Source organism: Alligator sinensis, unplaced genomic scaffold (assembly GCF_000455745.1).
Source record: "Alligator sinensis unplaced genomic scaffold, ASM45574v1 scaffold1542_1, whole genome shotgun sequence".
Taxonomy (NCBI): domain Eukaryota; kingdom Metazoa; phylum Chordata; order Crocodylia; family Alligatoridae; genus Alligator; species Alligator sinensis.
This window is the reverse complement of record NW_005842452.1, coordinates 1,035,520-1,049,210: the sequence shown is the minus strand read 5'-3', so window position 1 is coordinate 1,049,210 and position 13,691 is coordinate 1,035,520. Positions and strand designations below refer to the sequence as shown.

At 61.8% G+C, this 13,691-nt stretch overlaps 2 protein-coding genes across 10 annotated transcripts; one reads left to right on the top strand and one right to left on the bottom strand.

Annotated features, from left to right (window-relative positions):
• Positions 1–1,172: 1,172 nt before the first annotated feature.
• LOC106722580 lies at positions 1,173–3,302 on the top strand. Its single transcript, XM_014523164.2, has 3 exons — positions 1,173–2,240; positions 2,435–2,763; positions 2,964–3,302. Exons 1-3 carry the CDS (start codon positions 2,191–2,193, stop codon positions 3,257–3,259), a joined length of 675 nt encoding a protein of 224 aa, XP_014378650.1. The 5' UTR covers positions 1,173–2,190; the 3' UTR covers positions 3,260–3,302.
• Positions 3,303–3,416: 114 nt separating this feature from the next.
• On the bottom strand, positions 3,417–13,459 carry CSAD (cysteine sulfinic acid decarboxylase). 9 transcript variants are annotated; one of them, XM_025212284.1, is made up of 15 exons: positions 12,913–13,456; positions 9,094–9,291; positions 8,703–8,829; positions 8,279–8,369; positions 7,778–7,884; positions 7,279–7,394; positions 6,890–6,969; positions 6,357–6,411; positions 6,146–6,262; positions 5,633–5,697; positions 5,238–5,319; positions 4,811–5,010; positions 4,663–4,714; positions 4,025–4,114; positions 3,417–3,804 (listed from the first exon to the last, which is right to left on the bottom strand). In XM_025212284.1, the coding sequence occupies exons 1-15, from the start codon at positions 12,988–12,990 to the stop codon at positions 3,631–3,633; spliced, it is 1,632 nt and encodes a 543-aa protein (XP_025068069.1). In that variant the 5' UTR covers positions 12,991–13,456; the 3' UTR covers positions 3,417–3,630. The 9 variants fall into 9 exon arrangements, with proteins under 9 accessions (XP_025068069.1, XP_025068076.1, XP_025068072.1 ...); XM_025212291.1 differs by lacking the exon at positions 12,913–13,456 and adding an exon at positions 11,403–11,479; XM_025212287.1 differs by lacking the exon at positions 12,913–13,456 and adding an exon at positions 10,567–10,714.
• Between the last annotated feature and the right edge of the window lie 232 nt (positions 13,460–13,691).

Sequence of the window (13,691 nt, the reverse complement as noted above, 5' to 3'; positions counted from 1 at the left end):
TGTATATATATAAAAACATATGTCTATATAGAAATATATTGTACAAAAAAAGTACCCTGGCACCTGCTGGCTAAGAGTCTCCGAGGGGGCCCCAGTGAACCAGGGCAGTGTTAAAACTGGGGAAACTGAGGCATAAAGCGTGTCTGGGCCATGGTACCAGAGCAAGCCAAGCGGGAGAGGAACCCAGGAGTCCTGCCTGGTGTTTGCTAACTGCCACATCCCGCTCTACCCTGCAAAGACTTGGGGGATCGGGGGCATCAGCTGCTGCCCATGAATGTGGCTCCATGGCAGGAAAATGGGGGGATGTGGCATGATGGGGCCCCTTTGCTGTAGGTCACTCTGCCCCCCCTTCACAGCCCTGCACAGGACGTACCTCCATCACCAGCTGGAAACCCTCCCGCTTCTTCATCTCTTCTGCCAGGTCCCTGGAGCAGATGAAGGGAGCAGCCGTGAGTCAGTGCTCTGCAGCTGCTCCGTGGGGCCTGGGGCCAGCTCCCTGGGCATCCCTTGCCCGTGCTCAGCGGGTGCAGGTGAAGGCACGGTACACGTGCTTCCCCAACCCCTCGGTGCCCACGGCTTTCCACAGCAGCCACCTTGTGCCCACGCTGCATTGCCAACAGCCCCCACGTTCCCCCTCCCAGGGCCTTGTCCAGCCCCTCCGGCTTCCAGCACAATGTGACACCTCCATGTATCTCCAGGCTGGGGAGGGGGCACAGGGACATACTGGCTGGTGTTGGGGGTCTCTGTGATCATCCGTCCAGCCAGTGCATGATGGTCCAGCCCGGAGAACAGCTGGGTAAAGAACCGGGGGTGGCCTGGGGAGACAAAGAGGGTCTGTAGCTGAATACCAGAGAGGGCGACAGAGGCTGGGTCTGTGCTACCACCAGCATAGAGGTGAGGCAACTTCAACACAGAGGCCAGCGTTGAGGGGACTCAGGAGCTGCAGACACAGCCCCCACCCCCTGGAGCTGTGCTCTTAGCTGTAGCAGTGGTAGAGCTGTTATCCTCCCTGGGCTGTGGCCACTGGGGTTGCCAGTCCCACGTAGTGAACTGGGCTCGGCTCACCTGGCACGTTCTAGGAATGCATCGCCATCTCCCTGTGCACAGAAGAGCTGTGTCCTGCAGAGCAGCCCGGGGGTAGAGCCAGTGCCCACGTCACCTCCGTGTCTTCACACTGCAGTGGATGACGTTGCGGCAGCACCGCAGCACCTGCGGCCAGGGCTCCCTGCGGCCCCGCAGCTCCAGGTCCTCAGGGGCTGCTAACATCTCGCTCCTGATCCTGCCCCATGTGAGGGAGGTAGCTGGGCCCCGCTTGGCCTGGCATCTCCGGGCATCTGGTCCCACGTGCATCGTTCTGCACCGCTCACTCCTCCAGTCTGGATCCACTGCTGTTGCTCCCAGCCCCTTGGGCTCGTTCCTGCATCCTAGACCCAGCTCTGGGGACTGCAGCTCCCTTCGCACTGGGCACCACTGGTCCCCCAACACCTGCTGTGAAAGCTCCCAGCCCCACAGCCCTGCCTGCCCTTGGGGCCCCTGCAGACCCCTCTCTGCTCAGGCAGCTGCCAGTCCCCTCTAGATGGGCATGGCAATTGGGGCTCCCCTGGCATCTCCCTGCCTGCCCAGCCAAGCTCTCCCAGCTCCCAGCTGGGCTGGCACAGCACTGGGGCCTGGTTTCTACCCCTGGGCTCGTTCTGGCTCCTGCTGTTAGCACGATGCTGCCTCATCACACCGTACAGGAGGCCTGTGCCCCGCAGCACCCACTACCAGTAAAGCACCATTCGCACGAGGGCATCCGTGCACCGTCGTTCCAGCTGGTGCATCCAGGATACATCTCTGCAGCAGATCAGGCGGGGCAGGGGGATACAGCCACAAAGAGCCACCTGCCCTGCCCACACCCAAACGCTTCAATTTTCCCCGTGTGTGAAGCCAATGCCCCTTCCCAGGTGACTGGCATTTGGCTGGCAGCAAATGCAGTGCCAGGGGTTGGGGGTTATCTCCAAAGGTGCTGTATAGCAGCAAAGTGCCCCCTCCAGAGGGAACCCCCATTTTCTGGGGGATAACACCCCCTCCAGGGGTGCCTCTGCTGTGCTCAGAGTGCCCCAGTCCCCACCGGGCCCCACGCAGCAGAGGAAGGAAGAGCCAGAGCAAAACCAAAACCAAAACCAGTGGGGTTTTTTTCCGTGCTCAATCATGAATGTCACCCGCTCCGACCCTTCTCCCCGTGGCACGATCTGGGCGCGGTGAGTCCCGTGCAGTGCCGAGCACCTGGCGGGCGCTGCATATGAGGGGCACTGAGGTTGTGGGGGGGGTGCAGGGGAGAGGGCACGGGGCTGAGCCAGGCTGGCCGGGGAGCAGGGCACTGGGGCCTGGGGGCAGCCAGAAGCACAGGGGTCCCCAAAGCCCCCCCGTGACCCTGGCCATGCCCGGTGCCCAGGCCCTCAGGAATCACCATGGCCAAGCAGCTGCAAGGGCTCCTGCAGGAGCTGGACGAGGAGCAGTTCAATAACTTCAAGTTCTTCCTGCGGCACTCAGCGCCCGAGCCCCGGATCGCTTGGGAGCTCCTGGCCAATGCCTCGCGCGAGCAGACCGTCAACCTGATGCTACGGTGTCACTCCCACAATTCCCAAGAGCTGACCCTGCAGTTGCTGGAGCTGATCTGCCGACTTGACCTGGCCCAGTGCTTCCAGCCCCCAAAAGACAGAGCTGCGTCCAGCGGGGCCAGTGGGGCTGCTGCCAAGGGCCATGAGCCAGCCCTGGCCCCAGGTGGGTAACGGGGCCAGGGAGAGCTGGCCTGTCCCAGCAGGGGGCATTGGGGGAGCTCCCAGGGACACCAGTCCCAGGAGGGGATGACACAAGGGCAGGGGACATGAGGGAGCTCTGACCCCACTCTGCCCCAAGCAGCAGGGAAGGAGCCCCAGGCAGCCGCCCCAGCATCCACCCGCTGATTCCAGTCCCCTCCACAGCAGGGCGGCTGAGGCTGGTGTCACAGTCACAGCTGATGAACCTGGCCAGCTGCATGGGCCGGAAGTGGCGCCAGATTGGGATCCAGTTCCTTGGGCTGGAGTATCACCAGCTGGAGCAGGTGGAAGAGGACCACCGTGGCGACCTGGTCCTGCAGGCCTTTGGCATGCTGCTCGAGTGGAGGCAACAACAGGGGCGGGCAGCCACGGCTGCCCACCTGCACAGCATCCTCTCTGCCCAGAAAGTGCCCCTGCAGCCCGAGGCCCTGGATTGCCTCCTGAAGCCAGGGCAGGGCTGAGTGGGACAGGAGCTGGCACATGGGCTGTTCCCAGCTGGAGAGGCGGTGACAAGGGGTTTGGGGCAAAGAGGATATCTCAGGAGCTGGGATCCAGTGCCAGTGAAGCCCAGTGCAGTGGAGGTGGGGTGGAGGCCCCCCACCCTGAACTCTGCTCGGCCCCACTTACAAAGGATTTTTATTCTCAATAAACACCAGGCTTTGTATCTGCAAAGGACCGAGGTGTCTCCCTGCAGCTCCAGCACCCCTGCCCCGCTGGGACTGGCATTGGAGCTGGGCCCCCATGGGTAGAGTAGAAAGTATCATGGGCACAAGCGTCCTGGGGGCATCCCATGGAGGAGGAGTGATGGGGACAGGGCAGGGAGCTTGGTTCCCTACAGGTCCCTGCCCAGCCTCTCAATCTCATCCAGGAAGAAGTCCAGGTCCTGCCTGGTGACCAGGGGGCTGGTGACGATCTGGCGGAAGAAATTGGCCTTGCTGCCGTGCGGCTGGTAACCCACCAGCATGGAGCCCGCCTTCATCATCCGCTCCTTGATGACTGGGGCCACCTGGGCACAGAGGGCAGGGGGATCAGCCTGGCACCGGGGCAGGCACGGAGCAGACGCCCAGCCTGCACCTTTAGATGGTTTCAAAGGGGATGGAGGAAGCCAGACACTCAAGTCCTGCTGAGGTTCACCAGGAGTTGATGCCTAATTCCCTTAGGTACCTGTCGAAGTCCCTGCCATGATGTTCAGAAGCACGAGATCCAGCAGGGCCCCCTGCACTCACCTTCCCCAAACGCTCCCAGTAGTTGGCCTGGGCCTGCTTGCCCCGCAGGCTGGGTGGCACGAACCAGAAGCACAGATTGATGAATTCAGGCTGCAGGGGGAGAAGAAGGGGTCACCACAGGGAACCCTGTTAAGGACATACAGGGCTTCCCTGCTGCATGTCGAGGGACACTCCTGGGACCTTCAACAGGCACCCGCACCTGCACTGCCCTGGAGCACCCCGGGGCTGGCTTGCACTGCAGCGAGGGTCACTAGCCACCAAGCACCCCGCAAAGTGGCATCATCTCACCTAGGGGTGAAGCGGGGTCCGGGACCCAGGCTTACCCATTTCCCCAGCACCTGAGAGTCTCAAGGGGGCCCCAGCGAATCAGGGCAGTGTTACAACTGGGGAAACTGAGGCATAAAGCGTTTCTGGATCATGGTCCCAGAGCAAGCCAAGCGAGAGAGTAACCCAGGAGTCCTGCCTGGTGTTTCCTAACTGCCGCACCCCAGTCAGCCCGGCAGACTCAGGTGATAGGGGACGTCAGCTGCTGCCCACGAACGTGGCCCCGCGGCAGGAGAATGGGGGGGCATGACCTGATGGGGCCCCCTTGCTCTGGGTCACTCTGGCCCCACTACACAGCCCTGTACAATACGTACCTCCATCACCAGCTGGAAACCCTCCCGCTTCTTTATTTCCTCCGCCAGGTACCTGGAGCAGATGAAGGGAGCAGGCATGAGCTGATGCTCTGTGTCTGCTCTGTGGCGCTTGGGGCCAGCTCCCAAGGCATGCCCTGCCCATGCTCACCGGGTGCAGGCAAAAGCGCGGTCCACACGCTTCTCCAGCCCCTCGGTGCCCACGGCTTTCCACAGCAGCCACAGCTTGAGGCAGTCCACCTTGCGCCCGCACTGCACTGTCTTGTCGCCTGTGTCCCAGGCCACGTTGTAGAACTTGTCAGGCTGGAAGAGGTAGGTGGCTCCGGCGCTGTGGCATCGATGCAGCAGGCCCTGCCAAGGGAAGGGGGCCAGGCAGCGAGTCAGCCAGCCAGAAGCAGGACCAGTAAGACCCGGGATGGTTCGAGGTGCCTCTAGCGATGCTGCTTCCAGCCACAGCCAGCAAGGGATGTTGTAGGGGCAGAAGGGGAAGCACCCTCCACTCCAGTCCTGCCCAGGAGCTACTCCGGCCCCAGCCTCTTCCCGCAGGGGGTGTGGGGAGCAGCAGGGCAGGTACGTACAGATGTGTCGCGAAGCAGGAAGGCCGAGCACTGCAAGCCAGTCGTCAGCATCTTGTGGGGGTTCCAGGCCACCGAATTTGCCCTGCAAGGGAGAGACAGACTCAGAGATCAGCGTTGGCTGGGGCTGGGGGTCTGGAGCTAGTGACCAGGGCTGGATGCAGGGGCTGGGGGTGGGCTCTCATGGGGGGCTGTGGACTGATACAGCCCCCAGAGACTCGGAGCTGCGGGTTGCACAGGACAAGATGCTTCTTTGCGGGTCTTTAGTGCTAAGTCGGAGCAGCCCCAGGCCCAGCCCTGAGCCCATTATTACATCCCCATGTTCTTGCAACCATTTATAGGCCTGTGTTGCAACCTGCGCCTTGCTCCGCTCCCTCCCCCACATGGGCAGCGCTCACCTCTCAATCCCGTCCAGGAGGTGCCGGTGCTTTTGGGACAGCAGGACGCTTCCACCCCATGCAGCCTGTGAGGAAGGGGAAGATGAGCCCTCTGAGCCAGAGCAGCTGCTAATAGGCAGTGGCACCCCTCCTGGGGAGTCTCTGCCCAACACCCACCCCCCACAACCAGCCAAGGGGAGCGGTGCAGCACAGGGTGGCCGGGCTGCAGATTGGCTACTGCTGGCATCCCCACTGGGGCTCCAAGTCCAGGAATGGGCTCATATGGGAGTTGGCCTGGGGCCGGGGCTGGTTGCACGGGATAACAAGTGTCTGAGCAACCCAGGGGGACTGCTGGAAGGCACTGAAGGACTGAAGGAGCCACCAGCAGAGGCCACAATCCAGGGGTGGGTGGACAGGGGTCAAGTGACCAGCCACGTTCCCTACCCTGAGTCCCCTGGCCCCTTGCCACCATCCCTGGGCCCAAGAACACAATCCACCCTGACCCTCCCGCTCTCTCCTCCCTTGGGGACTCACATCCACATGAAACCAGAGCCCGTGGCGCTCACACACGTCAGCCACGGCCATGAGCGGGTCAAAGGCCCCCAGGACAGTGGTGCCACAGGTGACACTGACAAAGAAGGGCACAGCGCCCTGGAAGCAAAAGGGAGCGGGTTGGAGGCCGGGCAGTGTGTTGGGCTGCCCTTGCAGCTCCCAGCCCTGGCTTGGTGCCCCCCACCCCACTCACCTCGATCTGTGCCTGGCTGATCTGCTTCTCCAGCTCGGCCGGGATCATCTTTCCCCTGGGAGCAGAGCTCAGGTCAGGGCCAGGCTTGGACTCCAGTCTGGGGGAGGGGGGTCTGGGGCATCTTGAGTCCTGGAAAGGGTCAGTGCCAGCCCTCCACAACCCCCAAACCCACCGAATGCACCAGCCAAATCCACCCAGGCTACTGCGTGTGCAATGGCTACTGGGAAGCTGCCCAGACCCCAGCCCCTCCAGGTCCTGCGATCCCTGCCCCTTGCTGCCAGAAGTTGGGATGGGGGCATGGCTGTGTGTGTGGGAGGGGAGGAGGGAGCAGCAGCTCTAGTCCCATCCTCTCCCAGCTATGGGGGGAGGTCTCCAGGTCCCCTGCAGTGCCAGCAGAGCTTGCTGAAGAGGGCAGGGCAGAAGCAGCTGCCCATGCCAGCCTCCCTCTGCCACAGCGGGGTAACTGTACCAGGAACGTCAGGGACCCCTGGATCTGTCCAATCCCCCCAGCCATCCCCACGCCTGCCCTGCACCTCTCATCGGCGCCGACCAGGTAGACATTGTCTGTGCCGATGCCCAGGAAAGCAGCTCCCTTCTGGATGGAGTAGTGGCACTGGGAGTGGCAAAGGAAAGGGTCAGCTCCTGCCCACCAGGCACTGGCTGCACTGCATGGGCAAGCAGCTAAGGTGGGGGACAAGCGCACGGGCCACGGACCGGATCTAGTGCAGGGCCTGACGCATTAGACACCCCTGCTCCAATGGCTCAGAGACACGGGCTGCCCCAGGCTCTGCTGGGTGCCCAGGCCATCTCCATTCTTGCAGCAACACCTAGCAATCCCTAGCACGGACCCGCAGCCACCCATCACTGCGGCTCCCACCCAGGGAGCAGAGATCCAGCACCCCAGCACCCCACCCAGCCGCACCTCCTCCGACGTGAAGACAGCCAGCCGCGGCAGCGCCCAGAGGCCCCGGCGCTTGCAATCGGGAAAGCGGTGGTACCGGGCCACGTTCATGGCATACATGTTGGAGATGGAGCCGCCTGCGGGGAAGCAAAACACTGAGGTCACCAGGAACCTAGCCTGGTCAGCCTGGGTTGGGGGCACGGAACAGAAGGGGCTGCCCTGAGCTGGGATTCACGGGCACAGACTGCATGCTGCTATGGACAAGGACCACGAGGACACTGCTGGGAGGAAGCTTGCCCTCCATGGGCCCTTCTGCTGACTCAGCATGGGGCTGCCTGAGCAGACGCAGAGGCACCTGGTCCAGCCCAGGAGATAAGAGGGCTGGAGGGTCCCTGAGACAGGGGACAAAGGGCAGAGAAGGGGCAGGTTGGGCCAAAGACCCCCTGGGAGTTGCTTGGCTTCGGGGCTGGGCACAGCTAACCCGAGGGGGGGGAGCTGGGCCCGGCTAGGCCTGGCACACCTGGGCAGAAGATCCCGTCTCCGCTGCCCCAGCCCACGAGCTCCCGCAGCTTCTGCAGCACCACCTCCTCCATGAGCACAAAGACGGGCGCGATCTCATATGTGTACCTGCAACACGCAGCACCCCCACCCCCCCCCACAGTGAGGCAGGGGGCATGCCCTAAAATACCTGGGGCTACACAGTGGGGCAGGAGGGGAGTGAGACCTGGCAGGTGTCTGACCCCAGGGAGGCAGGAGGGGCTGCGGGTTGGGAGCGAGGGGCATCAGCAGAGCTGTAGGGGCCCAGGACCAGATCAATGAGGCTGCAAAGCAGGGAGCAGAAGGAGCCCACTGCTGCCCCTACCCCTGCAGCCTCATGGGGCAGAGTCCCTCGTCCCTCCTGGGGCCAACAGCTCCCGCGTTCTCCCTCCCAGGGCTTTGTCCACCCCCAGCTCCCCCAGCTTCCAGCATGATGTGACGCCTTCATGTATCTCCAGGCTGGGGAAGGGGCACAGGGACATACTGGCTGGTGTTGAGGGTCTCTGTGATCATCCGTCCGGCCAGCGCGTGATAGTCCAGCCCGGAGAACAGCTGGTTAAAGAACCGGGGGTGGCCTGGGGAGACAGAGAGGGCCTGTAGCAGGACACCAGAGAGGGGAACAGAGGCTGGGTCTGTGCTACCACCAGGATAGAGGTGAGGCAACTTCATCAGAGTCCAGTAGTGGGGGGACCCAGGAGCTGCAGACACAGCCCCCCACCCCCTGGAGCTGTGCTCTTAGCTGTAGCAGTGGTAGGGCTTTTATCCTCCCTGGCCTGTGGCTACTGGGAGCGTCAGTCCCGTGCGCGCTGGTACAGACACGGGGGGGATGCATCGCCATATCCCGGTGTACAGAAGAGCCATGTCCCCTGGGGTGGCCCTGGGGTGGAGCCAGTGCCCACATCACCTACATGTCTTCACACTGTAGCGGATGATGTCGCGGCAGCGCTGTAGCACCTGCGGTTGGGGCTCCCCGTGGCCCCGCAGCTCCAGGTCCAGCAGGTGCCGCAGGTCCTCAGGCTCCTTCCAGTCGCAGACCTGTGGGGGCACAGGACAGCCTGGTCCAGCCCAGGGAGGGGGCTCTGAGCCCTTCCCCCTGGGCCCTTCTCTGACAGGCTCACGGGGTCCCATGTTAGAGGGGCTGGGGGCTCCCAACCAGCTGCTGGCGCAGCCTTTGGCCACAGGGCCCGTGGCCTAGTGGCAAGAACAGGTCCAAACCCCATGCAAAGCACCCCACAGCGAGCAGAAAACCTCTCCGCACCCCGCCACCGTGGTCCCCGGGCAGCTCCACCGGAGCCCCACCTTCTCGGTGACATCTGTCCCCCTCCTGACGGCCTCCTCCAGGATGACCCCAAAGGCCTCTTGCAGAAACTCCTCGCCGGCTGCCTTGTCCAGGGAGGGCACATCCAGGAGGTCGACCTCGGCCATCACCGCTGGGCATGGCCCTGTGCCAGGCACGGCGGACGCCTTTTGCTTTCTGGAGCAGCTCAGGATCTGAAGCTGGGTGGGAAAGATGCCATGGGAGACATGAACTGGGGGGCTCTGGGTGCCTTCTGCATGCAGCCGACAACGAGCACGGGAGTGAAGGGAAGCCAAGATGTAGCACAGTCTCCAGGGAGACGCAATGCCTACAGCTTCCCCTCTCCACCCCGTCGTGGTGCCAGCTGCCTGCGGACAGCCCTGGACCCCGGGGCGGGTGCTGTACTTGTTTATACAGCAGGCATCCCCTGCAGGGTGGAAGCACCTGGGGGCCCCAGCCATGGACCGGGACAGGTGCTCGGCGCTGTACAAGCAGAATGGCCCACAATGCTAAGCATAAAGGATAGAGCCAGCAGGCAGACAGACAGACAGGATGGAGGGAGCGCGCAGGGAAGCAGGGAGGAGGCAGGAGAAGATGTGGTTTCAGCGCAAGCTAGACCGTCTTTCCTCGTGCCAGGACCAGCCATCCCCTCGGCTGTGCTGCCCCCCACGCCCTCCCCTCTACCCGCCAGCCCCACAGTGCCAGCCCAGTGCCCGGGGGAGCCTGGCTGCACCTGCTAGAGCTCCTCACAAGCCATTTGGGGCCGTGCCTGGAGCTGTACATGGCACAGAGACCTCACCCCGCCAGCGCAGCCCACGCAGTGCTGGATGGCTGCCCCAGCTCAGTCCCGGTCCCACTCCTGTTACCTGCCCCAGCCCCCAAAGGAGCAAAGTCCACAAGAAATGATCTTCACACGACTGCTTTTAAAGGCACCCGGCTGCTTCCTGGGAGTTTCTGTCTGCTGCACACAAATGGACTCCCCCCATCCCCCCTCCTGGGCTCGCTCCAGGGAGCTGGGCTTGCAAAGATCTCTGTGCCCGGAATATCAATGCAGGCAGCCGCGGCGCAGGATCCCTGGCCAAGGGGGGCAGCTTGGGGTGGGGATGATGAGTGTACCTCCCCCCCGTGTCAGGCCCCTTTCTGCCTTTCCCTCCCTCAGTCTGTCTCCTCTTCCCCTGGCCAAGACCTGAGAGCGGTGGCAGAACCGATGTGCTGGGAGCAATGGCAGCTCTCACTAAGTTACAACCCCTGGCCCAAAATAAGCCCATACAGAGGGGAGCTGGGTAGCACTACATAGCCCAGCATTCACTGCAATGCCCTACAGCGAAGCCCCCCTGCACCGCTCCAAGGTGGGCTGCGGGCATGGCCAGGCAGCGTCCGATGTCCGCATGGCACCCTCCAGGGGTCCATGGGCAAGGCCCCCAGAGACTTCTGGATGCCCAGGACAGAGCCCAATGAACCTCCCATGCGCTCACCTGCTTTCCTACAGGCAGCTCTGGGCTGCATATGTCCTGCTCTCACATCCGGACCCTGCGTTTGACCTGTCCCAGCACCAGGTCTCCCCCCGCCTGTGAGGATGACCCCGGTTCCTGCCTCCTACCAGCTCCCAGGAGCAAAGCTCACGCCTGCCCAGACAGGAGTGGAACAATCCCTGCCTTGTCAAAGCTATGAGGACTGGTTCATCCAGTTCAAGCCTGGCTCCAGCCCATGAGGAAGGGAGAGGACCCCAAGGAGGGACTTGGGCAGTAACTTGGTCCACTCAGGCTGTCTGGTGCTCTGCTTATCTGGGCCGAGCTGTAAATACTGCAGTTGGTGCAAACTCACTCCCCCTCCCTTCACCCAGGGCAGAGGTTGGCAATCAGACAGCAGTGGGGCACCGCGCCCTCCGCCTGCCTTGCAGCCCATCCCCATCTTCCCGCAGCATTGAGGGCTCAGTACAGCAGGTAAGCAACACCTGCCCTGGGGTGGGGAGGCAAGTCACTGCAGGGTGGATCACTGGCACGGCACGGAGCAGACGGGGCACCATGCCAGGCCAAGCCATGTGCCACTGATGTCCCTCCCAGCCTTCACAGGCCAGATCTGGGTGCCAAGTCCTGATCCAGGGGCTCAGAAATTCCAGACGTCTTAAGAGATTTCTCCTGTGCCTCCCGTGAACCCTAGATCAGGCCGCGGGCAGATCAGCACACTGACTCTCCACCTGCCCCTGGCCTGGCCCGTGGTGTAGCAGAGCTGCCCTGTTCCACGTGCTGTAAGGCGAGAACCCAGATATTAGTGCATGGTCCTGTGAAGTGCCGCCTGGCTCCAAACCCACCTTTCCCACTCCTCAGGGCTGCCCTTCGGGTCGGAGTCCTTTGCTTCACCCTGGGGCACGTGTTCAGCTCACATCCAAGTCTCTCCCTGAAGTCAGGGAACATCTGCCTCCGACACTGCTGATTCGCAAGCAGATACTATATTGTGGTACACAGCACCACACAGGCACAGGGGCACCTCCCAGCCATGCAAGAAGTCGAGATCCCTGCCCGGAGGGGTCTCCTAACTCTAAAAGCGGGTGATGCCACAGACGAGGATGGAGAGGCAGACGGGTGGGGGGGGGAACAGTGTCGCTGCGGGCTGAGGGCTCGCTTCCAAGGGACAAATCACTTCCAGTCAGACTGGAAACACGCTCATAAGCCCATACCTGCCTGCATTTGCTTTGCCACATCAGCATCCCTCATCCCCCACGTCAGCCAAATCACAGCATTGGCTTAAAAGTCATGAGAGGTTGTTTTAAAAAAAAAAAAAGAATCAAATATGGGGGTTTTTTTCACTGCCTTTTGGTTTCCTGCCTTCAGGGGGTGCTCACTTCACACACACAAGCTCTCCACTCCCTACAAGCAGGAAGCTTCCAAACTTTTTTTTTTGTTTAAATGCCGCTTGACATGAGATTCTTCTGCACACAAGACCCAGAGAGGGAAAGCTCGTGCTATAGCAGGAATTGCAAAGAAATTGTGAGGGGCAGGCTGCAGAAAGGATGTGGACAGATTGGAGAGAGTCCAGCGGAGGGCAATGACAATGGTTTGAGGTCTGGGGAACAGGATTTAGGAGGAGCAGCTGAGGGAACCGGGCTTATTTAGTCTGGAGAAGAGAAGATTGAGGGGGGATTTAATAGCAGCCTTCAACTCCCTGCAGGGGGGTTGCAAAGAGGATGGAGCTGGGCTGTTCTCAGCGGGGGCAGATGACAGAACAAGGAGCAATGGGCTCACATTGCAGCAAGGGAAGTTTAAGTTTGTTTTTTTTTAATATCTTTCTCACTAGGAGGGTAGTAAAACACTGGAACTGGTTACCCAGAGAGGTGGTGCACTCTCCATCCTTGGAGGTTTTTAAGACCCGGGTAGACAAAGCCTTGGCTGGGATGATGTAGTTGGGGCTGGCCCTGCTTGGAGCAGGGGGTGGACTAGATGCGACCCCGAGGTCCCTTCCCCCCTCACGTTCTCCGATTCTATTTTCAGACGTGCTTCAGGACTTCTGTAGGGCGAGTCCTTATGATTTCTGTTCCTGGCACCTTAAGGAAATGATTTGTCGGATGAAATGAGGCTGAAACTAATGAGAAGAGGGACACAGACAAGGCCAGGGAAGCAGGCTGAAGAAGGCAGCAGGGGTATGAGCAAGAGCCAGCATGTTACCACGATGGTGCCTAGATAAGCGGAAGCCGTTCATAGTAAATGATTAAACCGCCAACTTCTGAACCCATCCTTATCTGACCCCATAGCAATTGATATCTGCAAGTAGAGCCCGTCTCCTCCTACAGCTCTGCTCTGCACCCCCCACCCCCATTCACCTACCTGCCAAGGTGCTTCGTCCAAAGCAGGTCCCGTGCGTGTGACCTCTGCGCCAGGGGTTGGGGCAGCGGAGAGAGGCATCCCAGGGACGCCTCGCAGCCTGCAAGCACGCAGAGATCAGGACTGCAGCCTACAGCTCCCACCGAGGGATTAACTGGGATTATGGGTCCCCTCGACGAACCCGCCAGCGCTCACGAGGGGCCTGCCCGCGCCAGCGCTGGGCAAAGGGCTAATGCAGGGTGTCAGCAAAAGGGAGGGATACGCTTCCTCCCCAGCTCATCCCAAAATTGCTCCTTCTCCTCCCTACGGGCCCCGACGCAGCTGCCCCTTGCGCTTTGCTGGGCACTGATTGCACCGGTGCCCTGAAAACAGGAACTATCCTCATTGCGGGCCTCTGCCCCTCACGCGGAGGAGCTTCCCGGGGAAACCGCGAGCCCCCGAGCCGACGTTTCTCAGCCCCGCGCCGGGTGGATCCTCTCAGGGAGGCGCCCGTCGCCTCTTTGGGATCCTCGCTCTCACGAAACACGGAGAAGGGCTGTCGCGCTGCTCTCTGCCTTCGCGCAGCGGTGAAAGGACCCCCCCGCCCGAGCTGGAAAAAAGCACATTGCAAAATCAAGGGGGCACGGCCACTCTCTCGCCCGCTCTCCGCAGCACCCGCCCCCAGGCGCCCCTCGGCTCCCGCCGCCCCATGGCCCGGCTCCAGTGCCATCCTGCTCCGTGCCTCAGTTTCCCTGTCTGCAAAGTGAGGGCAAACCCTCCTGGTTTCAGAAGTTTGGGGGGGG